Raw genomic sequence first — 23,891 nt, forward strand, 5'->3', positions numbered from 1 at the left:
GGGATTGATAACGAAAATATCTGCCAGTATAGAAATCCATGCCGTGCAGTTCTGGGCACCCCACCTGTAAAAAGATATATTAGAAATGGAAAATGTACAGAGAAGCTAACAAAAACATATGGAACAGCTTCCATGCCAGGAGAGATTTAAAAGACTAGGGTTGTTCAATTTAAAAAAAAGATGACTAGGGGGACTAGGATAGAGTCTATACAATCATGAATGGTGTTGAGAAAGGGAACAGGGCCGTGTTACTGACCTCTTCACATAACACAAGAACTAGAGGTGATCCGATGAAATGAATAGGCAGCAGGTTTAAAACAGACAAAAGGAAGTACTTCTTAAAATAGCACACAGTGAACCTGTGGAATTCATTGCCATGGGATGTTGCAAAGGCCAAAAATATACCAGGGTTCAAAAAAGAATTAGATAAGTTGATGGAGGATAAGTCCATCAATGGCTATTAGCCAAGATGATCAGTGACTCAATCCCCATGCTCTGGGTGTCCTAAAACTCTGACCACCAGAAACTGGGAGTGGAGAAGAGGGGAGGATCACTGGATGATTGCCTGTTCTATTAATTCCCTTTTAAGTACCTGACACTGGCCATAGTTTTTAAAGACAAACCAATTTAGAGTTTGAGAAAGCAGAATCCAGACCCGATCTTGCATGTACAATTCTAATATTTGTTACCAGGAAACGATTCCTTTTCTAATACTTCAGAAGAACAAAGAGAAGGCTCGTTCGGCTCTCTCACTTTAAAGGGCATATATCTCCCGCAGTCTTCTCCAAGCTTTGGCAACGAATGTATCAGTAACTTAGAAAAAGTCTCACTCTACCTGGATGTAAAAATTACCATTAATTTGTTTACTTCATATATTTTTCACTACAACTGTCTAATATTTCATGCATCAGAGCCATAGATTACCTGCTCAATTTCATTTTCATCATAAATCAAAACAGGAATATAAAATAATTCTGATGTATCTCTGAACAACGTTTGTTTAATTTTGAGAGGTTTATACCACAGCAGTGTCCTAAGACATGTTTTCACAATAAGGTGTCTCTGGTACAGATTTCTCAGTAAGTAATATCAGTAAAGAACAGTAAAGAAATGAATGGTTTGACTTACTGATCTCTGTATAAACGTTCTGCACTAGTATAGGGTGAGGACATATGAACTGTTGAGATGCAGGATTTAGGAATTCGTAGTTATGAAACACTGAAATTCCTTTAATGACTTTTTCGAGATTGAGGGAAACACACACATTAGACAGGAGTTTGCCATGTGAGGTGTTAGCAGACAAAGCCAACGTGCCTTTGGGCTGCAGAGCCGTCCTGTCCCAGAGCAGGGAGGTGACAGGGCTGGCTAGAACTCTTGGAGTGATCACTCCTGGAATGGTGCTTTCAGATCTGGGCATTTCACTACCAGAAAAGGTGAATTATAGGGGTGCTGGAGAAGAGCAGTAAAATGGATTGGGCATTTGGAAGAACTGAATTGCTTAGGATGGGCCAAAGATTTATACATAGGTATAACTGGGTGAAATTGAAGAAAAGAACAATTAGGGTAACAGGACTTTTTCCTAACAGAGAGTGGGGCTTTCATCAACAAACAGCTGGTTTCCATCAGTGATTTGTTTAAGACCGAATGGAACAAAACATTGGAGTAGATACTGTCGGAAACAATCCTCCGAAGTCTCAATCCCCCAAGACCTGGAGACAACGGGGACATAGGCTCTGAAGTCACGTGGGGTACGTCTGCACAGCATTTTGGAGCAAGCATCCCAGCCTGGGCTAGCAGGTCTCACACTAGTGCTCTAAAAACAGCTTTAGAGACAGCTCTAGGAAGTTTCAGCTCGAGCTGAAGCTCGGGTACCGAAGCCTGAGGGTTTGGGTGGGCTTTTATCAACCGGGGCTGAGAGACGTGCTCCCGCACACTCCAAAATGCCGTGTAGACACACCCTGAGCCGCTTTGAAAATTTTACTTAAGAAGAGTTAAAAGTTCTTTTCCCTCCATCTCTGATTCCTGAGCCTCTACAAAGAGAACCAGAAAATAGATGTAGCTCAGTTACCATCATTTCTGAACCGCAGACATTTTGGCACTCGGAAACCTGACAATGAGACAGGGAAACCCCAGGAATTAGGGTTTTTTGTATCAACCTTGGATTTCTGTTTTTTCTCATAAGATTTCTGTAGTTCTATCAATTCTCTCAGCTCAGCCTTCCCTTTTTCACACCAATGTGGTCTTTCACTTTTATTACACAACATGTCTTTTGCCTTCTGAAGCTTCTCAGCCTTTTTGTATACCTCATTAGTGTAGAACGGTTGGTCTTTTTTCTCCTCCTCCACCATACGAGCAATCTTAGCCATCAGCTCGTCAGCCTGGGCAGCCTGTTCATCCCATGTAGCTTTATTGTTGAAAGCACAGTATCGGCCCTGACACTGTTCGATCAGCTCCTGAAGCTGTTTGTTATCCGAGTGGGAGATATACTGCTCCAGGGTTCCACTCGGTAAGTCTTCTCTGCGGGTGAAGACGACGATTGTGTAATTCATGGCCCTGGGGCCAAAAATCTCTTTTACTCTCCTCACAGCGTGCTGGTCTTCCTCCGTGAAACGGCCCAGCTGGGTCACCAGCACCAGAGCGTGGGGGCCTGGGGAGGAGAGCTCCATACAGCGACTGATCTCAGGGGTGGTTTGTTCATCAGAGTGCTTGGTGTCAAAAATAGCAGGTGTGTCGATAACCACAACCTGCTTTCCATTCCAGGTCCTGCTGTCTTTACAACATGTCTGAGTAACGGGCGTTGCCTCCAGTACGGACTCAAACTTCTCCTCCCCAAGGATGGTGTTTCTTGTTGCACTTTTCCCTCCTCCACTCTTACCAACGAGGATGATCCTCAGTTCGGATTCCCCAGTGGATCGGCTGCCGCTCCCCGGCCCTGTTGGGAACAAGTGTGACAGATTCAGAACATCACTGCGCAGGTACCAAAGAGGTGGCAGAGAACTAAGATTTGTGGCCCTGTGCTCACACTTGGCTTAATGCTTTAACTTTCTATGGAAGGGTAAATGGGCAGCCCAGGGGGCTACCAATCAAGTCAGTAAATCCTAGAGGTCTTGGATCCTAATGAGTCCTGCTGAAAGTGAAGTGAGCTTACGTCTCATCCTAGTGAACCTTTATACACTGGAAAATCATCGCACAGCACAGCACTTTGCACCATCGGGATAGGACAGACCTAGGACTGGAGGACTGGGGAGTGCTGGATTCAGGACTGAGGCCTGTTAATGGAGCTGTGTTCGGTCCCAGACAGAAGCAGCAGATGAGGACGGGAGTTTATTGGCACAGCCATGGGGCCAAGGCTGGAGAAGCGCAGGATTCAGCAAGTGGGGCTGATTTGAAATGAGGCCTGGAACAGGGTAAACTGGGGCTATAGAGGTGGATAGGGAGGGAAGGCTGCAGCCCCAGGATTGAAAGGGGAGAGGTGCTGTGAAATCAGATTGAGGTTCATGGGCAGATCTTTGGGATACGTGTGCATGTCACTTGACTCTGTGCCCAATGTGGAGAGTGAAAGACCCCCAGCAGCAGGCCGGGACCTTTCTGAGAGATTGGCAGCATCCCCAAGAGGAGGTAACCCCAGCGCCCACCCTGCAGCACACCTGATCCAGCCAGTTCTCAGTAACAATGTCTATGGAAGGGGTCGGCAACCTTTGGCAGCCAGCTGCCAACCCCTGGTCTATGGACCCAGCAGACCCTCCTAATTACCAGCAGGTGCAGTATCCCGTATCTCAGTAAGATCAAGGAACTAGCAACGTCCCTACACCAAGACACAGCTGTCTACACCCAATGTGCTGGACTCCTCCCAGCCAGGGACCAGGCCCGGCCATGGAGCAGAGACAGCCGCTATCAGTGACCTCCTCCCACGCACAGAATGGGGGACACATGGGTCTGTCTGTGGGGTTGGAGGTCACTGACCACAGCACAGGCTGTCTCCAGGCTTGGTGCTGGTAGCTCCGTGTGCCAATGGGGAAGGTGCTGAGTTGCTGCTCCTCAGCATCACCCTCCCCGGGCACCTGCTGCCTGGCTACCAGAGGCCGGGCAGGACAGGGAAGGGAGAAGGCAGAGGGGAGGGTGATGGATGCAGGGGTGAAAGTAAGTTTGAGGAGTTACTGGTACGCCGGAGTCCTGCGCAGGGGGCGTGGCCTCAACCGGAAGAGGCGGGGCCTTAAATCCCCGGGCCTTTTAAATCTTGATTTAAAGGGCCTGGGGCTCCAGCTGCAGTCGTGGCGGCTGGGAGCCCAGGGCCCTTTAAATTACCCCCGAGCTACCAGCTGCAGAGGCGGCTGGGAGCCCCGGGGCTTGGGAGCGATTCAAAGGGCCCAGGGCTCCCGCTGCCGCCACTGCAGCAGAGCCCTGGGGGCTCCCGGCTGCCACCGCTACCCTGGGGCTCTGGGCTCTGGCAGAGCTTTAAAGGCCTGGGGCTCCACTGTGGTAGCAGCTGCCGGAGCCCTGAGCCCTTTAAATCCCTGTTGGAGCCCTGCTGCCCGAGCCCTGGGGTAGCGGCGGCCGGGCTCCGTCGGGGATTTAAAGGGCCCCAGGGCTCCAGCTGTTGCTACCGTCTCGGCCCTTTAAATCCCCACCGCAGCCCCGCCACCCCTACCCCAGGGCTTTAAACTGCCGTCTGGGAAAGCCGGTCCCAGTACGGCACACCGGCTCTTGCTGGTACACCGTACCGGGGCGTACCGGCTTACTTTCACCTCTGGGTGGATGTGAGGGAGGGGCCCCAGCAGAGAGGCCGGGGGCGGGGCTGGTAACCGGTGTGAGCGGGGGGCTCACAGGAATGGAGAGTAGAGGGAATAGGGGGTGCGGGAGGAACCTAGGGCTGAGAGGAGCTGCCGGGTCCCAGTCCCACCACCAGGGCAGACGGAGCCCCAGCTGCCCTGCTCGCGGGAAGGGGTGGGATGGGGTGTGGCCTGAGCTCCTGCAGGTAGCCAGGGGTGAGGGGGAAGCTGGAGGAGGAAGTGGGGGCCTGTGAGGGGAGCTCCCCTCTCGAGGGTGTGGAGCCCAGAGCTCAAGCTGATACCTGAGAGCAAGGAGGGGGCGGCAGAGAGAGAATGAGAGGTTGGGAGGGCGAGGAGGTGGCAGTGGACATGGGGCTGGAATGAGCGAGGAGGGAGGGAGGAGAGGGTCGCAGTGACTGCAGGGGTCACTGGAAGCAGTTGGGGACACAGTAAGAGGAGCAGGAAGGGGAAGGGGAGGCTGGCGGTCTGAGATTTGAGCTCGAGCACTCATTCTGCACACAGAATAAAACAGAGACCGCTGGCTGCCGCTCCCACTCCCCTGGAGCAGGGGTTCCTGGCTGGGGGTCCCTGCTGACACCATCTCTGTGTGTCGGGGTGGGGGCATGGTATGTGTGTGTGTGATCTGCTGACACCCCACGTCAGCTCTATGAGGGTGGTGGCGAGACCCTGCACCCAGGGCTCGGGGCCGCAGTGGTGATCGGGCCGGATTTCCAATTAGGTACAATAGGCACATGCCTGGGGGCGCTGGCATTCTAGGGCTGCCTACAAGTTAAAAGTGGGTTAAAAGTTTCATTTTTTTATGGAAAACACGAGGGTCAGTGGTAGGAGGGGATGGGCACTGAAAATGCTGTCCCTAGAGGTGCATAAGGTGCAAATCCGTCCCTGAGTGGTCGTGGTAGGTGCTCTGCTCAGAAGGGAGTGAGGTGCGTCCTCCTGGGCAGGCCCCACCTGCCTGAAGGCTCGGCGCAGTGATCCAGAGTGGAGGGAGGCCCCAGCCTGCACAAAGAGGAGCAATGGCAGGACCCCACCAGCCCAGCACCCAGCCCTTGTGTGGCTGGCCCCTGCCATTACCACCCTCGGCCTGGGCACGGCTGTAGCAGCAGAGCCATGGCACGGGGTGAAGAGGGAGACAAGCATTAAACCAAGAGCGGGGAAACTGCATAACAAAAGAATTATAAACAAAAGAAATTCCCCTCATACAAGTCCTGCAGTGCAATCTCTTAATTGTGAAAGAGCAACATACAAATGTAGAATTATTTTTTGTGACATAACTGCACTCAAAAACAAACCAATGTAAAACTATAGCACCTACAAGTCCTCTTAATCCTACTTCTTGTTCAGGCGAACGCTCAGACAAACAAGTTTGTTTACATTCATGGGAGATAATGCTGACCACTTCTTATTTACAATGTCACCTGAAAGTGAGAACAGGCGTTCGCATGGCACTTTTGTAACTGGCATTGCAAGGTATTTACGTGCCAGAATGCTAAAAATGTGTATGCCTCTTCATGCTTCAGCCACCATTCCAGAGGACATGCTTCCATGCTGATGATGCTCATTAAAAAAATAATGCAATAATTAAATTTATGACTGAACTCCTCAGGGGAGAATTGTATGTCTCCTGCTCTGTGTTTACCTGCGTTCTGCCATATATTTCATGTTCTAGCTGTCTCAGATGATGACCCAGCACATGTTGTTCATTTTAAGAACACTTTCACTGCAGATTTGACAACACACAAAGAAGGTACCAATGTGAGATTTCTATAAATAACTACAGCACTCGACCCAAGGATTAAGAATCTGAAGTGCCTTCCAAAATCCGAGAGGGACGAGGTGTGGAGCGTGCTTTCGTAAGCCTTAAAAGAGCAACACTCCGATGTGGAAACTACAGAACCCGAACCACCAATAAAGAAAATCAACCTTCAGCTGGCAGCATCTGACTCAGATGATGAAAATGAACGTGTGTCAGTCCATACTGCTTTGGATTGTTATCGAGCAGAACCCATCATCAGCATGGACACATGTCCTCTATAATGGTGGTTGAAGCATGAAGGGATATATTAATCTTTAGCACATCTGGCACATAAATATCTTGTGATGCCGGCCACAACAGTGCCATGCAAACACCTGTTCTCACTTTCAGGTGACCCTGGAAACAAGAAGCAGGCAGCATTCTCTCCCGCAAATGTCAACACACTTGTTTGTCTGAGCCATTGGCTGAACAACAAAAAGAACTGAGTAGATGTCTAGACTCTAAAGTTTTACACTGTTGTATTTTTGAGGGCATAATTCCACATTCGTAAGTTCAACTTTCATGATAAAGCGATTACACGACAGTGCTTGTATGAGTTAAATTGAAATATTATTTCTTTTGTTTCTTTTTTACAGTGCAAATATTTGTAATAAAAATAAATATAAAGTGAGCACTGTACACTTTGCATTCTGTGCTGTAACTGAAATCAGTATATTTGAAAAATGTGGAAAACATCCAAAAATATTTAAATAAATGTATTCTATTATTACAACACGCTTAATCATGATTAATTTTTTAATCGCTTCAGAGTCCTAGTTTTTTCATTTTTATAGTTAGGCTAGAAGGTGAAATGGGGGAAGGAAGGGACAAGCAAGGAGGGTGAGCCTGGGTATGACAACTGGCCACGTGTGCTCTAAAACAATTTCAGTACAAGGGCCTCAGTTCAGGAAAGAACTTAACTTTAAGTGTGTGCTTAAGGACTTCGCTGAATGGGTGCCTAGAGAGGGAGAAAAGACAGACTAAGGCCTGATCTACACTGGCGGGGGGCGGGGAATCGATCTAAGTTACGCAACTTCAGCTACGTGAATAACGTAGGTGAAGTCGACGTACTTAGTTCTACTTCGTGTCTTCACTGCGGTAAGTTGACAGCTGACACTCTCTTGCCGACTCCGCCTGCGCCTGTTGCCCTGGTGGAGTACCGGAGTGGATGGGAGAGTGCCCGGTGGTCCATTTATCGCATCTAGACTAGACACGATAAATCAACCCCCGCTGGATCGATCGCTGCCCGTCGATCCAGCTGGTAATGTAGACAAACCCTGAGAGTGGTCAGAGCTTGCTAGGTAGGTGAGAAAAGTTAAACTCTTATGAGATGTTGCTAATAAAGGAAAGTGGGCAGTGGCCGGTGAAAGAGGAGACCTCAGGCGGGGTTTTTGAGAAGGATGATGGCAGACTTAATGAGGGGAGTAATCAGTGGATCATGAACAATGATTGCTGCAATATTGGAGACAAGTGGTGGGAGGTCATGAAAGAGCTACATGAGTTTAGGAGGACATATCACAATCCTTAAACAGTGAGTTGCACGTAATGGAGTCCAGAGTCAGGGAAATGGTATGACCATCCAGTCTAATAGTTCTTTCTCCAGCATCTCATCTTTATATTTCATTGGTGCTGATCCTTGTCTCCTCCCCACCAAATAGAAATGAATTTACCTCTGCAGTCCGTGAAAGCAATCTCACAGGCATGTCTACAATTAAGTGACATCAAAGTGAGGGACACTTCAATTAAAAGCCTCTCAAGAGTGTGACAAACTGGTTGCTTAATGGAAATAGTCGTTTAGTATTGGTGGAATTGAACTGGATTCAGTACATTTGGGAATACTTTGGAGGTAATTTCAAGACCTGCTTGCCTGATAAGTTGATCTCTTGTAAAGGTTTCACTGTATGTGATGTTGGTAAAGAGCAATTGCTAATTTCATTTACTGACCCTTATAAAATGTTTTCCACTAAGGGCTGGTCTACACTAGAAAGTTAGGTCGACCCAGCTACATCACTCAGGGGCATGAAAAATTTACACCCTGGAGAGAAGTAGTTAAGCTGACCTAATCCCCAGTGTAGACAGCGCTAAGTCAATAGAAGAATTCTTCCATTGACCATCTACCACCTCTCGGAGAGGTGGATTTACCACCGGGATGGAAGAACCCCTCCTGTCAGTGTAGGAAGTGCCTCCACTGAACTGCTACAGCTGTGCCATTGTCACATTTCTAGTGTAGACATAGCCTGAGAGAGGTGCGGGTCTCCGAGTGGCTCAGATGCAGGATTTAAGACTTAAGCAAGTTTGAAAATGTTACCCTTAGTCTCCAGGTGCTACAGGAAAACAAACGCTTATGAGTCTGTCGGGTGACAGAGCAGCAAAATTCCTTTCATGACTTTTTAGAGTCTGTGGGGGTGTTAGGGAAACAATTTAGAAGTAAGTTTGCAATGTGACATGTCAGCAGAAAAAGCCAATATGGCTTTGGGCTGCAGAGGCAAAATGTCCAAGAGCAGAGAGGTGAGAGAGCCCCTAGGCTTGATTACAATTGGAATATTGCATTCAAATCTCAACACTTCATCACCAGGCAGGGTAAGTTACAGGGGTTCTAGAAAGAAAAGGAGTACTTGTGGCACCTTAGAGACTAACAAATTTATTTGAGCATAAGCTTTCGTGAGCTACAGCTCACTTCATCGGATGCATTAGAGAACAGCAATAAAACTGATTGGCATTTTGGAAGGATGGACTTGTTGGGTGGCTCAAGGATTTATAAGTAAGAATAATGGTTTAATACTGAGTCAAAAGAAAATGTAAGGTAACAGGAAACCTTCCTAACAGATGGAACCATCTCATAAGTGATAAAAGCCCCATCAAAAACTTGCGTAAAACTAATTTGAAAAAAAAAATGGAGACTGCAGAGTAGGGAACAATCCTCCAACATTTTCCAATATAGACATTCAATGTGAATTAATAGGTCTCTTCCATCCACCTCTAATTTCATTGACGCTATGAAATCTGGTGAAAACACACAGGAGAACTACAAAATGGATGTAACTCAATCCCGATCATCACTGGGACAGTGCTGAGCACCTTGAACAGTGGTCTTGTCTACACTATCTGCCGGATCGGCAGGCAGCGATCAATCCAGCGGGGGTCAATTTATCGCGTCTATACTAGACGCGATAAATCGACCGCTGAGCGCTCTTCCGTCGACTCCGGTACTCCAGCAGAACGAGAAGCGCAAGTGGAGTCGATGGGAGAGCGTCAGCTGTCGACTTACTGCAGTGAAGACACCATGGTAAGTAGATCTAAGTACGTCGACTTCAGCTATCCTATTCACGTAGCTGGAGTTGTGTATCTTAGATCGACCCCACGGGGTAGTATAAACAAGCCCTAAGGAACCTAACATACAATGAAACTTACTCTTGTTTAATTCTATCTGCAGTTTTAGTTTTTTCCTATGGGATTTCTCTTTTTCCATGGATGAGTCCTCTCCCCCTTGATTTCCTTCCTGTATATCCGCTTTCGTATCATCTTCCACTTCGCCCATCTTATTTTTACTTTTATCTGTCTCACCTTCTTTTCGAAACTTCTCAGGTGCTTTACACATCAGATAGTCTTTATGCTCCTCCTCCACCATACGATCAATCTTAGTCATCAGCTCATCAGCCTGGGCAGCCCGTTCATCCCATGTAGCTTTATTGTTGAAAGCGCAGTATCGGCCCTGACATTGTTCGATCAGCTCCTGAAGCTGTTTGTTATCCGAGTGGGAGATATACTCCTCCAGGGTTCCACTCCGTAAGTCTTCTCGTCGGGTGAATAAGACAATTGTGTACTTCATGGCCTCGGGGCCAAAAATCTCTTTTACTCTCCTCACGGCGTGCTGGTCTTCCTCTGTGAAACGGCCCAGCTGGGTCACCAGCACCAGAGCGTGGGGGCCTGGGGAGGAGAGCGCGACACAGTGACAGATCTCATGGGTGGTATGTTCATCAGAGTGCTTGGTGTCAAAAATAGCAGGCATGTCGATAACCACAACCTGCCTTCCTTTCCAGGCCCTGCTGTCTTTACAACATGTCTGAGTAATGGGCGTTGCCTCCAGTACGGACTCAAACTTCTCCTCCCCAAGGATGGTGTTTCCTGTTGCACTTTTCCCTCCTCCACTCTTACCGACGAGGATGATCCTCAGTTCGGATTCCCCAGTGGATCGGCTGCCGCTCCCCGGCCCTGTTGGGAACAAGTGTGACAGATTCAGAACATCACTGCGCAGGTACTAAAGAGGTGGCAGAGAACTAAGATTTGTGGCCCTGTGCTCACACTTGGCTTAATGCTTTAACTTTCTATGGAAGGGTAAATGGGCAGCCAAGGGGGCTACTGATCAAGTCAGTAAATCCTAGAGGTCTTGGATCCAAATGAGTCCTGCTGAAAGTGAAGTGAGCTTACGTCTCATCCTAGTGAACCTTTATACACAGAAAAACATCGCACAGCACAGCACTTTGCACCATCGGGTTAGGGCAGACCTAGGACTGGAGGACGGGGGAGTGCTGCAGTTCAGGACAGAGGCCTGTTAATGGAGCTGTGTTCGGTCCCAGACAGAAGCAGCAGACGAGTTCGGGAGTTTATTGGCACAGCTGTGGGTCCAAGGCTGGAGAAGCGCAGGATTCAGCAAGTTGGGGCTGATTTGTCATGAGGACTGGAGCAGGGTGAATTGGGGGTAAGGAGGGAAGTATGGAGCCTCAGGATTGAAACAGGACAGGTTGCTGAGAGTTCAGACTGAGGTTCATGAATGGATCTTCGAGACACATTTGCATGTCACGTGATTCCATGCCCATTGTAGGAAGTGAAAGATTCCTAAGATTGTATTCAATTCCAAACACGAAACCAGCATGCACGGCCATGAATTCTGCTACTGCTTGGCAAGAGTACAAAAATATACAGTATCTAGCCAGCTGTTCGGGATAAACCGATGGCTGGGGCAACAGGGGATACTGCAGTTGAAGACTGACGTGCATAAGCAGAGCCACGTAGGAAGCCCAAGAACTGAAACAGGAAGCTGGGTGGCAGGCGAGAACCGAAGTTCCTGAGCCAAGCTGCAAGAAAATTTTTCTTATCACCTAAGAGCACTGGCCCATTACTCTTGGTATAGCAGTGGGTGTTTTGTTTAGCAGTGTCTCGTGTTGGGAGGGAATACTTTGGTAGAAGGGATGATGGAAGACTGGCAGCCTGTGGGGTAGTGTTAAGGTTGATACATGTTGTTAGGATCTAGATATTCAGGCCTGTCTGTAAAGGCCTAGACTCTAAGAATTTAGGTGTATTTTTATCACTTGGCTAGTGATAGAGGTATAAAAGAAAGAATCAAAATCACTGTCTGCCGGTGTAAGGTCCTTCTCTTACTGTGACAGTCTGAGGCCCTGTGCTTAGGCTAAGGCCTTTGGCTAAGCAGCAGAGGCAGCCATAAGCTGGGAAGCGACCGGTCACCTCCTCACATCCCAAACTAGTCACACTGAAAGAAGGTGCTATTGGGCTCTTAGGATACAATCCTGTCCTGATAGTGCCTATAGCCTCCAGAGAAAGGGAAGTGCCTAGAAAATGTAAAAGGAAACTTAGTTTGATAGCATCCTGTCTGGCAAGAACTCACTTATCAATAGCTGGGATGTGAAATCCTCACTTCTGTATTGTTTTGTCATTATAGTTCCCACTTTGCTATTGTTTGTCTGTATAATCTCTGTCTGGTTCTGTGATTGTTCCTGTCTGCTGTATAATTAATTTTGCTGGGTGTAAACTAATTCAGGTGGTGGGATATAATTGGTTACATAATCATGTTACAATATGTTAGGATTGGTTAGTTAAATTTCAGGAAAATGATTGGTTAAGGTATAGCTAAGCAGAACTCAAGTTTTACTATATAGTCTGCAGTCAATCAGGAAGTGAGTGAGTGGGGGAAATGGGAACAGGGAATGGGGGAAATGGGAACAGGGAATGGGGATGGGAAAATTGGAATCATGTTTTGCTAAAGAGGGGAAATGGGAACAGGGAATAGGGGTAAGGAAATTGCAATCATGTTTTGCTAAAGGGGGAAATGGGATCAGGGAATGGGGGTAAGGAAATTGGAATAATGTTTTGCTAAGGGCAGGAATGGGAACAGGGACACAGGTGTAAGGCTCTGTGGTGTCAGAGCTGGGAAGGAGGATACTAAGGAAGGAAACTGGAATCATGCTTGCTGGAAGTTCACCCCAATAAACATCGAATTGTTTGCACCTTTGGACTTAGGGTATTGTTGCTCTCTGTTCATGCGAGAAGGACCAGGGAAGGAAGCGCGTGAAGGAATAAGCCCCCTAACACATGTGAGCTGGAGTCATGGTAAAGTGTGTACCTGCGGTTGGAGGGGTAGAGATTACATACTGGCAGGTGGTTTAACTTTTCATTTTTTTGCTTTTGTGGGTTTGTCAGTCATATTGTGTGTAGGAAACTGACTGCTTCACTGAAATGTTTTTGTGTATGAATCTCCCAGGTTTTTAAAGGCTTACGTGGGAGTGGAGCGGTGCGCAGACCTTTCAGGAGAAAGCTAGAGGTGCAGATGCCAAGGAGAAGAGGTTCTATGTCAGCAGCTGCACATGAACCTTAAGAACATAAGAACGGCCACACTGGGTCAGACCAAGGGTCAATCTAGCCCAGTGTCCTGTCTTCCGACAGTGGCCGGTGCCAGGTGCCCCAGAGGGAATGAACAGAACAGGTCATCATCAAGTGATCCATCCCCTGTCACCCATTCCCAGCTTCTGGCAAACTGAGGCTAGGGACACCATCCCTGCCCATCCTGGCTAATAGCCATTGATGGATCTATCCACCATGAACTTATCTAGTTCTTTTTTGAACCCTGTTATAGTCTTGGCCTTCACAACATCCTCTAGCAAGGAGTTCCAAAGGTTGACTGTGTGTTGTGTGAAAAAATATCTCCTTTTGTTTGTTTTAAACCTGCTACCTATTAATTTCATTTAGTGGCCCCTAGTTCTTGTGTTTATGAGAAGGAATAAATAGCACTTCCTTATTTACTTTCTCCATACCAGTCATGATTGTATAGACCTCTATCATACCCCCCTTAGTCATCTCTTTTCCAAAATGAAAAGTCCCAGTCTTATTAATGTCTCCTCATATGGAAGCTGTTCCATACCCCTAATCATTTTTGTTGCCCTTTTCTGAATCTTTTCTAATTCCAGTATGTCATTTTAAAGATAGGGTGACCAGATTTGCACACAGTATTCAAGATGTGGGCATATCATGGATTGATATAGAGGCAACATGATATTTTCTGTCCTATTATCTATCCCTTTATTAATTATTCCCAGCATTCTGTTCGCTTTTTTGACTGCTGCTGCACATTGAGTGGATGTTTCCGAGAACTATCCACAATGACTGTAAGATCTCTTTCTTGAGTGTTAACAGCTAATTTAGACCCAATCATTTTATATGTATAGTTGGAATTATATTTTCCAATGTGCAGTACTTTGCATTTATCAACATTGAATTTCATTTGCCATTTTGTTGCCCAGCACCCGGTTTTGTGAGATCTCTTTGTAGCTCTTTCCAGTCTGCTTTGGACTTAACTGTCTTGAGTACTTTTGTATCATCTGCAAATTTTGCCACATCACTGTTTACCCCTGTCATAAATATAAAGGGAAGGGTACACACCTTTAAAATCCCTCCTGGCCAGAGGAAAAATCCTTTCACCTGTAAAGGGTTAAGAAGCTAGGATAACCTCGCTGGCACCTGACCAAATCGACCAATGAGGAGACAAGATACTTTCAAAAGCTGGGAAGAGGGAGAACATCAAAGGCTCTAGTATGCATCTGATGAAGTGAGCTGTAGCTCACGAAAGCTCATGCTCAAATAAATTCGTTAGTCTCTAAGGTGCCACAAGTACTCCTTTTCTTTCATCAAAGGCTCTGTGTCTGTCTGGGTGAGGTTTTTGCCAGGGACAGAACAGGAATGGAGTCTTAGAATTTAGTAAGTAATCTAGCTAGATATGCGTTAGATTATGATTTCTTTAAATGGCTGAGAAAATATTCTGTGCTGAATAGAATGAATATTCCTGTCTGTGTGTCTTTTTGTAACTTAAGGTTTTGCCTAGAGGGAGTCTCTATGTTTTGAATCTAATTACCCTGTAAGGTATTTACCATCCTGATTTTACAGAGGTGATTCTTTTTTACTGTTTCTTCTATTAAAATTCTTCTTTTCAAGAACTGAATGTTTTTTCATTGTCCTGAGATCCAAGGGTTTGGGTCTGTGGTTGCCTATGCAAATTGGTGAGGATTTTTACCAAACCTTCCCCAGGAAGTGGGGTACAAGGGTTGGGAGGATTTTGGGGGGAAAGACGTTTCCAAACAACGCTTTCCCAGTAACCCAGATAAACGTTTGGTGGTGGCAGTGGAAGTCCAAGGGCAAAGGGTAAAATAGTTTGTACTTTGGGGAAGTTTTAACCTAAGCTGGTAAAAGTAAGCTTAGGAGGTTTTTCATGCAGGTCCCCCATCTGTACCCTAGAGTTCAGAGTGGGGAAGGAACCTTGACAACCCCCTTTTCCAGGACATTTATGAATATGTTGAACACTACTGGTCCCAGTAGAGACCCCTGGGGAACACCACTATTTACCTCTTTCCATTCTGAAAACTAACCATTTATTCCTACCCTTTGTTTCCTATCTTTTAACCAGTTACTGATCCATGAGAGGACCTTCCCTCTTATCCCATGACTGCTTACTTTGCTTAAGAGCCTTTGGTGAGGGACTTTGTCCAAGGCTTTCTGAAAATCTAAGTACACTATATCCACTGGATCTCCTTTGTCCATATGCTTTTTGACCCCCTCAAAATATTTTAGTAGATTGGTCAGTCAGGATTTCCCTTTACAAAAAACATGTTGACTCTTCCCCAACAAATCGTGTTCATCTATGTGTGATAATTCTGTTCTTTACTATAGTTTCTACCAATTTGCCTGGTACTGAAGAAAGTCTTACCAGCCTGTAATTGCCAGGATTGCCTCTGGAGCCTTCTAAAAAAATTGGCATCACATTAGCTATCCTCCAATCTTCTGGTACAGAATCTGATTTAAATGATAGGTTACAGACTACAGTTAATAGTTCAGCAATTTCACATTTGAGTTCCTTCAGAACTCTTGGGTGAATCTGGTCGTGGTGACTTACTACTGTTTAATTTATCGATTTGTTCCAAAACCTCCTCTGATGACACCTCAATCTGGGACAGTTCTTCAGATTAGTTACCTTCCTCTGTCATGCACAGCTGCACATAAAGTTTATGCATCAGCAATAGTTAACACAACAGAGTTTATTGTTGTGAGCTGGGTTAAACTTTGCTGTGGTTTGAGTTAAACTGTGCTCTTAAGATTGTTGTAAGAAATACCTAAGGGGCCACACTTATGACAAGGCCTCATAGAATCTGCTCAGAAACTAGCACCACGTGGCGGGGGGTTCCACTGGCTTTTGTGACCAGGTGTGTGTGTGTGTGGTGTGTGAGAGAGCGCACACAGAAACTGGGAACAGACAGAGAGAGAGAGAGGTCTGAAAGCCAAGCAGTAATGTGTGAGCACAGTGTAACCCTGGGAACAGTTAGAGGGAGAAGTTGTGGGTATGTTGGTTAAAGAGACTTTGGGCTATAAGCTAAGAAACTGCTCCTTTTGTTCGTGGTTCCTCCTGCATTCAGGACTTTGTACACTCCTTGTAAATAAGCCAGACTGTATGAAAGAGAATGCTACACTCCATCAATTTCTACTTCCAACTGGAACATCCCCAGGGCTCTGAAATTTGACAAGCTGCTGGGGTCAAAAAGGGGCAATGCTGGAGTTAGCAGTGGGATCCAATTTCCAAGGAGAGGGATTGTGAGCTGATATTCCCGTTGAATCAAGATGGAAGTGATTGCAGTAATCAAAAGTGGCCAGTGGGTTTTAAACCCCGACCTGAAACGTGAGCTGGAGGCTTCACAGAAGGTATTAATGCAGCGTCTGCAGGTTTTCCCAAAAGGGCTCGGAGGTGACTTGCAGGCAGAGGTGAGATCCCTGTTGCAACAGCAACTACAAAGTGGACAGATTGTGAAACCCACCTGCAACATCCCCAGGCTGGAATGGTGAAATGGATTGCTCATAAAATTATAAACGTATAGCTTTGGAAGGGGCCCCAATAAGTCATCTAGTCCAGTTTCCTGCACTCAGGCCAGGTCTAAGTAATAACTAGACCATTCGTGACAGATGTTTATCTAACCTGTTATTAAAAATCTCCAGTGATGGAGATTCCACAACCTCCCTAGGCAATTTATTCCGGTGCTTAATGACCCTGACAGTTAGGAAGTTTTTCTGAATGTCCAAATCTCCCTTGCTGCAATTTAAGCCCATTGCTTCTTGTCCTATCCTCAGAGGTTATGGAGCACAATTTTTCACCCTTCTCCTTGTAACAACCTTTTATAAAATTAAAAACTGTTATCATGTCCCCACTCTATCTTCTCTTCTCCAGACTAAACAAACCCAATGTTTTCAATCTTTTCTTGTAAGTCATGTTTTCTAGACCTTCAATCTTTTTTGTTTCTCTCCTTTGGGTTTTCTCCAATTTGTCCCCATCTTTCAGGAAAGATGATGAGGTGACCAACAATGTGACTGACACAAACAAGAAGTTTTTCTATTAAATAGAGACTAAACAGACTTTGGCCAGTTTGGAACTTTCCAAAGAAGACATGCTGCAACAAGGACTTATGAAACTAAAAATTCAGCTGCAGAAGGAAATCAAAAGGGTCACAGACCACAGTGGAAGGCAGCCTTCCTGGATGCAGAACTGAGCCAGCCAGAGGACTTGGGAAAGACTGGACATTTACAACAGATTTCTGCCCTGTTTGGAATCCACAGAGGCCCAAAGGGGAGAGGTTGGGCTGTCCCAGCTCAAATGATGCTCCCTGGGAGGCTTATTTGGCTCAGCTCAACATTGCAGCTCAAAGCAATGGCTGGGAGCTGGGACAGAAAGGGGGGGGTTACAAGCAGGCAGCTTAGGAAGCCCAGCTCTGATGGTGCTGCTGAACCTACCCCTAGAAGAGAGACTGAGTTATCCAGACCTGCTACCAGCCTTGAGATGCGATTTGGAGCTAGCAACGTATCTGAGCTGGCCAAGGCACAGCTAAGAGCTGGAAGGAGAGGGAAAGCAAAACCCAGCTGAACTGGCAGAGGACTTGCAGAGGCTTGTGCTCCTGACATACCCAGTTACCAATAAGGCCTTCCTGGATAAGCTGCCGAGGGACCAATTTCTAGATGCTCAGCTGGACTTGGACTTGCAGATTACAATCAGCAAAAGGGGGCAAAGACACTTGCGAGGTTGCGGAGTTTGCCATAGAACTTGAATCTTTCCATGTGGCCGTGCATCATAAAAGGAAGATGGAAGCGGATCGCCATGAGCCCTGTGAGCACAGCTCTGTGTCTAACACGTAAGATGCAAGAGGGGATTTCTATCTGGTTCACAACTTTATTGAACAATTAGAACAAATGATAAATTTGGTTTCTAAGAGAAGGGAAATTGGCAATAATGCAAAAATTAAAGGAAACAATTCAGTTAAATACTGGTACTATAAATAAATAGGCCGCAAACTTATAACAGTTCTCCTTTTTAAGACAGGCCAAGACAGACTGGTGGAAGGGTCTAGTGAAACCCTTCCTCCAAGTTTGGGAAATGAGGGGACACCAAACTAAAGGATCAGCCCCACAGGTTTTGTTTAAATCTGGGCAGTTAAAAAACTATGGGGGTTTGGCTATTGTGTATAATAGAAACCGTGATGTGTATGGGGATAATTGACACAGGCTCAAAACGTAAGTTATTAGACCTGACACACTAAAAGAGCTGGGGAATAGGGGATCCAAAAATGGAGACACTTAATTGGTGTCAAATGGAGACAGTGACTGGGGTAAGGGCACCAGTCCAAAAACTGGGTTTGAAGATTGGAGTTCTGGAATTCAAGCAAGACGTCTGGGCGGCTGAAATAGTAAATGAGCTATTAATTGATTTAGATTTGTTATGGCTAATAACTGTGTAATCAGTGCCAGCAAAGGTGTCTTACAAATACAGCCCGTAAATTCTCTTTTACGACATGGCCCAGGTATGACAAATGGTGTTTAGGCAACTGGTTTGCAGTGAACAAATTGTCCTGCCCTCGGGGGCAGAAACCATTATAACAGCTACATGCTGTGTTCGTTTTCCAGTAAGAGAAAGACGGGGAGCGGTTGGAACCTGTTTTCAGACCCAGGGTCTCACAGGAATCATTTCCACTACATGCATCTGACGAAGTGGGTATTCACCCACGAAAGCTCCTGCTCCAATACGTCTGTTAGTCTATAAGGTGCCACAGGACTCTCTGCCGCTTTTACAGGAATCTTAGCTGCTAAAGCTCTTGTGGATCTGAAACAAGAACGGATCTCTGTTCATTTGCTGAATGTTTCTGACAAGCAGCGAAGAGTAGAAAAGGGAACTGGGGCTGTGAAATGTGAACCAGTGGATCTGGTAAATATTGGTATAGAAGAAAACAACAGTGGTGAAGGGGTGAAGGTGAGCGGCTAGAGTTCTATGGGACTTCTTCAGTGCAGTGCTCCGCACTCAAACGGGGGACAGCGCAACAGGGTAAGAGACCTTCTGGTTAGGAATCAGGAGTTCTTCTCCCATCCAACAAAGATATTAGTTGTACTCTTCTGGTCCAGTACAAGATTAATACTGGGGGAAACTGACCTATTAAACAGCAACCTCGAGCTGTGACGAGTAACAAAAAGAGAAGAGGTACTACTGGCCATCGGAATGTATGAGGAAGGCATTGTTTAGCTTTCAAACAGTCTTTGGGCCTCATCCATACTTCTGCTTATGACAAAGGACGGCAGCACCAGATTCTGTGTGGACTATTGCAAATACAGTGAAACCACTTTAAAGGATTCTTATCCATTACCATGAATAGATGCTACCCCAGATGCTGTGGCAGGTTCAATGTAGTTTTCCACACTACAAGTGGGTATTGACAAGTGGAAGTGGATCCAAAGGACAGGGAAGAGGCTGATTTCACAGCAGGGCAATTTAAAGTGATGGCTTTTGGCTTGTGCAATGAGTCAGCCACATTTGCAAGATGAATGGAGAGGGTATTACATGGCATGCCCCTCTCAGCCTGTCTGGTACACCTAGAGGATCGCCTGGTGCAGGCTAAAACATTTGAGCAGGAACTAAAACATTTACAAATAGTTTGTGATAAGCTGAAGGTGGAAATTGGAAACTGAACCCAAAGAAATGTGAGTTGTTCCACAAAGAGGTAACCTACCTTGGGCACTCAATGAGTGGGGAGGGAATTTCCCCTGACAAAAAGAAAACGGAGGCTGTACAGAGCTGGCCAATGCCCCAGACATGCACAGATGTGCTGTTTTACAGGGCTCTGCTCCTGGTACAGAAGGTTCAATTGTGGGTTTGCCAATACTGGAAAACCACTGGCTCGGTTGCGTGAGGAAGGGAAACCCGTTCAGAGTCAGCAGAGCGTGATGGAGCATCCTGAGGGTGGGAAAAGGCTCTGGCGACTGCTCCCGCCTTGGCCCAGCCATGGTTCAAAACCCCTTTCCCGCTGGACACAGGTGCTAGTGCTTACAGTCTGGGGGAGGTATTGACACAACAACAAAAGGGACTTTAGGGGGTGGGGGCTTATTATAGTAAAAGTCTAAGTTCTCCTGAGAGAAATTACTGCACCAGCTGAACAGAGCTCCTGGCAGGGATTAAATCTATGGAACATTTCCATTGCTATTTGTACAGGAAGAAGTTTATGGTCAGGACAGACCATGCTTCCCTGCAATGGCTCTTTTGATGCAGCAATCCTGAGGGACAGCTTGCCAGGCAGTTGGAGAAACTGCCATGCTACAATCCCACACAATCACAGACAGGCCTGGCCATAGGCATGGTAATGCTGGCATCTTGTCCAGATTGCCTTGTTGGGTGGCTAGTTGCAAACGCTGCCCTAATAAGAGAGCCAGGAATTAGTTGCTCAAGGGGATGGGTGGGCCTCTCTTCCGCTAATCCATAGAAATGCCCATGTTCCTGGTTCATCCTCTGGAACAATGGGGGTGGGGCTGCAGCAGGAATGGACCCCAGAGCAACTACAAGCTTCCCAAAGAGAGGATCCTGATGTCGGGATAGTGTGTGACTGGAAAATCAACTGGAAATTCAGACATCTGGAATGTAGTGTCCCTTCCTTCACAATACCATGGTAAAAGCTTTCTGGCCACAGTTGGAAATCTTGGAGTTTAAAGATGGAATATTGTACAGGAGATGGGAGAGACCAGTGAGTGATGGGTACAGGTACCAGATGGCTGTACCAGATACGTTGAAAAAGGACTTTCTGAATTTTTATGTCAAGAGCTTAAAATTGGTGGACATTTTGGGGTTGCAAAAACCTTAGCCAAGTGAAGGGAGAATTGCCAGTGTGTAAAATGCAGGCAGGATGATGAGAGCTGGTGTGGGAAACGTGATTCTAGCAATACAAAGAAGGGTCCCTGAAGACATGGAGGGCCCTTTGCAGCAGTGTCTCATTGCCACTCATGTGCTTGGGCCCTGGCCTGAGACAGAGGCTAGCAATCAATATTTGTTGGCTGCTATCACTACATCACAAAATGGCCTGGGGCTTATCTGATATGCAATCCAGACCTGCTGTGACAGCAGCAGGGGCCCTAGTGAATGAATTCTTCACCAGATCTGGGGTCCCGGGTGAGTTACACATGGATCAAAAGAGAAACTGTGACTCCAAAGTGTTTCAGCAGCTTTGTGAGATTCTAGGTATCCCCCAAACTTGCCCCAACCCAGCTCACCCACAGTCTGATGGGATGGGGGGAAGGTGCAATAGGGCACTGGGGGCTCAGCTGGCTATTCTTGCAGAACAGCACCAAAGGGATGGGGACCAGCATGTCCCATTCCTTAACTTGTGATGACTGATACAATAGTCTACTCTTATATAGTCTACACTTTTTTGTAGACAAAGTGTAGAATGAAAAGAGGAGGGTCTTGAGGACACAGCTTTGTGATATCCCCAGAGAAAGCGGAGGGAGAGAAGAGAAGGATCCTCTGAATGACTAGATTAGAGGGGTAGGAGGAGAGGATGGAGTTACAGGTGCCAAGGGACAATGAGATTCCAAGAAGAGCACAGTGTTGAAGGCAGCCAGCCAGTTGAGGAGGTGGAGAGAGTCCTGGTTCTGAGCTTTGGCCAGGAAGAGGTCATTAGAGAGTGTGTTAAGAGCACTTTCGGTTGAGTGCAGCAGGGAGTAATTGGAGTGTACAGAGTCTAGGATGGAGTTGGATGAGGAGAACTCTGCACAGCAATTGTAAACAGTGGATTCAATGAGGGTAGAGATGAAAGGGAAATGGGGTGGTAACTGGAGAGTCAGGTGGTGTCAAGGGTGGGTATTTTTGAGATGGGAGAGACTGAAGCATGTTTGTATTGTGAGGGGAAGAGCCAGAGAAGATGAGAGGTTGCGGAGAAGAGTAAAAGAGGGGTTGAGAGTGGATATGAGGGAGATCAGGATATGCTGTGGTTCCTGTCCAGCGGGGCTGGGCTTGACTCCCTGTTCCAGGCATTGTGACCTGGCACGTAGGATTGCAGCACCACTCAGGTTTGGCCCAGCTGCCCTGCCATCCAGCATGATGAGGAGGTAGGGGGCAGTGTTGCCTGGGACAGATAAAAGGGAGTGGCTTTGTAACCTGGTGCATGGGGTTGTAATGCCACTTAGGTTTGGCCAAAAAGTCCCGTTTTTAGGGACTTTTTCTTATATAGGTGCCTATTACTCTCCACCCCCTGTCCCGTTTTTTCACAGTTGCTATCTGATCACCCTAGTCCTAACCACAATTAATAAAGGAGCCAGATAAAGGTCTTAGTGACAGATATCTTGCCTGAGGTTTGTGAGAAAAAATAGCCCCTGCCGTGTTAAGTACTGCATCCCATTCCACATACAGTGCTTCCCCCTCTGTTTAGGCTACCCGACACTTCCCATTATAAAAAATTGTCTGTCTAAAAAGAGCCTTAATGCCTCCATGATTTGCCGCAGGAACTTGACATTTAGTTGGGGCATAGTTCCAGCTTCAGAGAAGTGCCTTTGGCTGTCCCTGGGAAAATCCATATCAAGTTAGTTCAGCAGTAAACTGCATTTCTCTAAGGAGCTGCACTGCTTCATGGAGGTCACGGTTTCGGTGCCTCTTCCCTGTGGGCTGGGCTTCCAGGCTGGACTACATCTCCCTAAAGCACAATATTCAAGTGACTCCCATAATGCACCACGTGGCCTGGTCGGAGGGGAGACCATAGCACATCATGGGAGATGTAGTCCAGGCAAGAGCACTGCTCCATGGGGAAGAACGGGGTCACAAAGCACCCAAACTACTGCGTCCATGAAGCACCACAACACAATCGGGGAATCAGATATAATATTAAATTGATTCAAAATGAAACGTTTTGGTTCAGTTCAACAAACTGAAATGTTTCGATTCACGTTGAACGAACCTGAAATGAAATATTTTATTTTGATTGTCCCAGGGGAAAACGGAAAGTTTTGACAAAACTGAAGTTTTCTTGTGGAAATTTTGATTCTGTGGAAACTGCATTTTCTGTAAAAAAAAAAATCATTGACAGAAAATTCCTGACAAGGTCTAATCATGATAGTCTTTAATTACATGATGAAATGCTGGGGGTTTCTCCACAGGACCCTGCTGATTCAGTGCGCAGGATGGATGGTGAATGAGGCCCAGTTGTATAGTGAATGAGACTATTGTTTGCAGACCCCCTGCCTCGCTGGCTGTGATAGGTGGAAGGTAGTGTAGCTGTGACACTGGATTCGATTACAGAGCTGGATTCTACCCCTGCCTTTGCCACAGGCTGCCTATATGAGGGATGCTGGGCAAGTTGCTTAAACCAAAACATTTATGAAGATATTGAGTAGAAGCGGACCCAGAACCAATCCCTGTGGAACCCCCACTTGCCATGCTCATCCAACTTAACTGTGAGCCACTGATAACTACTCTCCGAGTACAGTTTTCCAAACAGTTGTGCATCCACCTTATAGTAGGTTTGTCTAGGCTAGATCTCCATATTTTGCTTATGAGAAGGTCATGTGAAGTGGTATCAGAAGCCTTACTAAAGTTGAGCTATATCACATCTACTGCTTCCCACCTATTCATAAGGCTTATTACCCTGTCAAACAAGAATATTAGGTTGGTTTGATGTCATTTGTTCTTGACAAATTCATGTTGACTGTTACTTATCACCATATTATCTTCTAAGTGCTTACAAACA

The 23,891-nt window shown here is 46.4% G+C and overlaps 1 protein-coding gene across 2 annotated transcripts in view; it reads right to left on the reverse strand.

The window, feature by feature from the left end:
* Positions 1-980: 980 nt before the first annotated feature.
* LOC144260054 (GTPase IMAP family member 8-like) overlaps positions 981-23,891 on the reverse strand; it is a 39,940-nt gene continuing 17,029 nt past the window's right edge. The window contains exons 3-4 of one of the 2 annotated variants that reach the window (XM_077808569.1): positions 9,994-10,794; positions 981-2,932 (exon numbers count right to left, since the gene is read on the reverse strand). In XM_077808569.1, the coding sequence (XP_077664695.1) occupies positions 2,061-2,932; positions 9,994-10,794 (1,673 nt within the window). In that variant the 3' untranslated portion in view covers positions 981-2,060. The remainder of the gene's footprint in view (positions 2,933-9,993; positions 10,795-23,891) is intronic. The other variant, XM_077808570.1, reaches the window with a different exon arrangement.

The sequence above is a fragment of the Eretmochelys imbricata genome, chromosome 2 (genome assembly GCF_965152235.1).
Source record: "Eretmochelys imbricata isolate rEreImb1 chromosome 2, rEreImb1.hap1, whole genome shotgun sequence".
Taxonomy (NCBI): domain Eukaryota; kingdom Metazoa; phylum Chordata; order Testudines; family Cheloniidae; genus Eretmochelys; species Eretmochelys imbricata.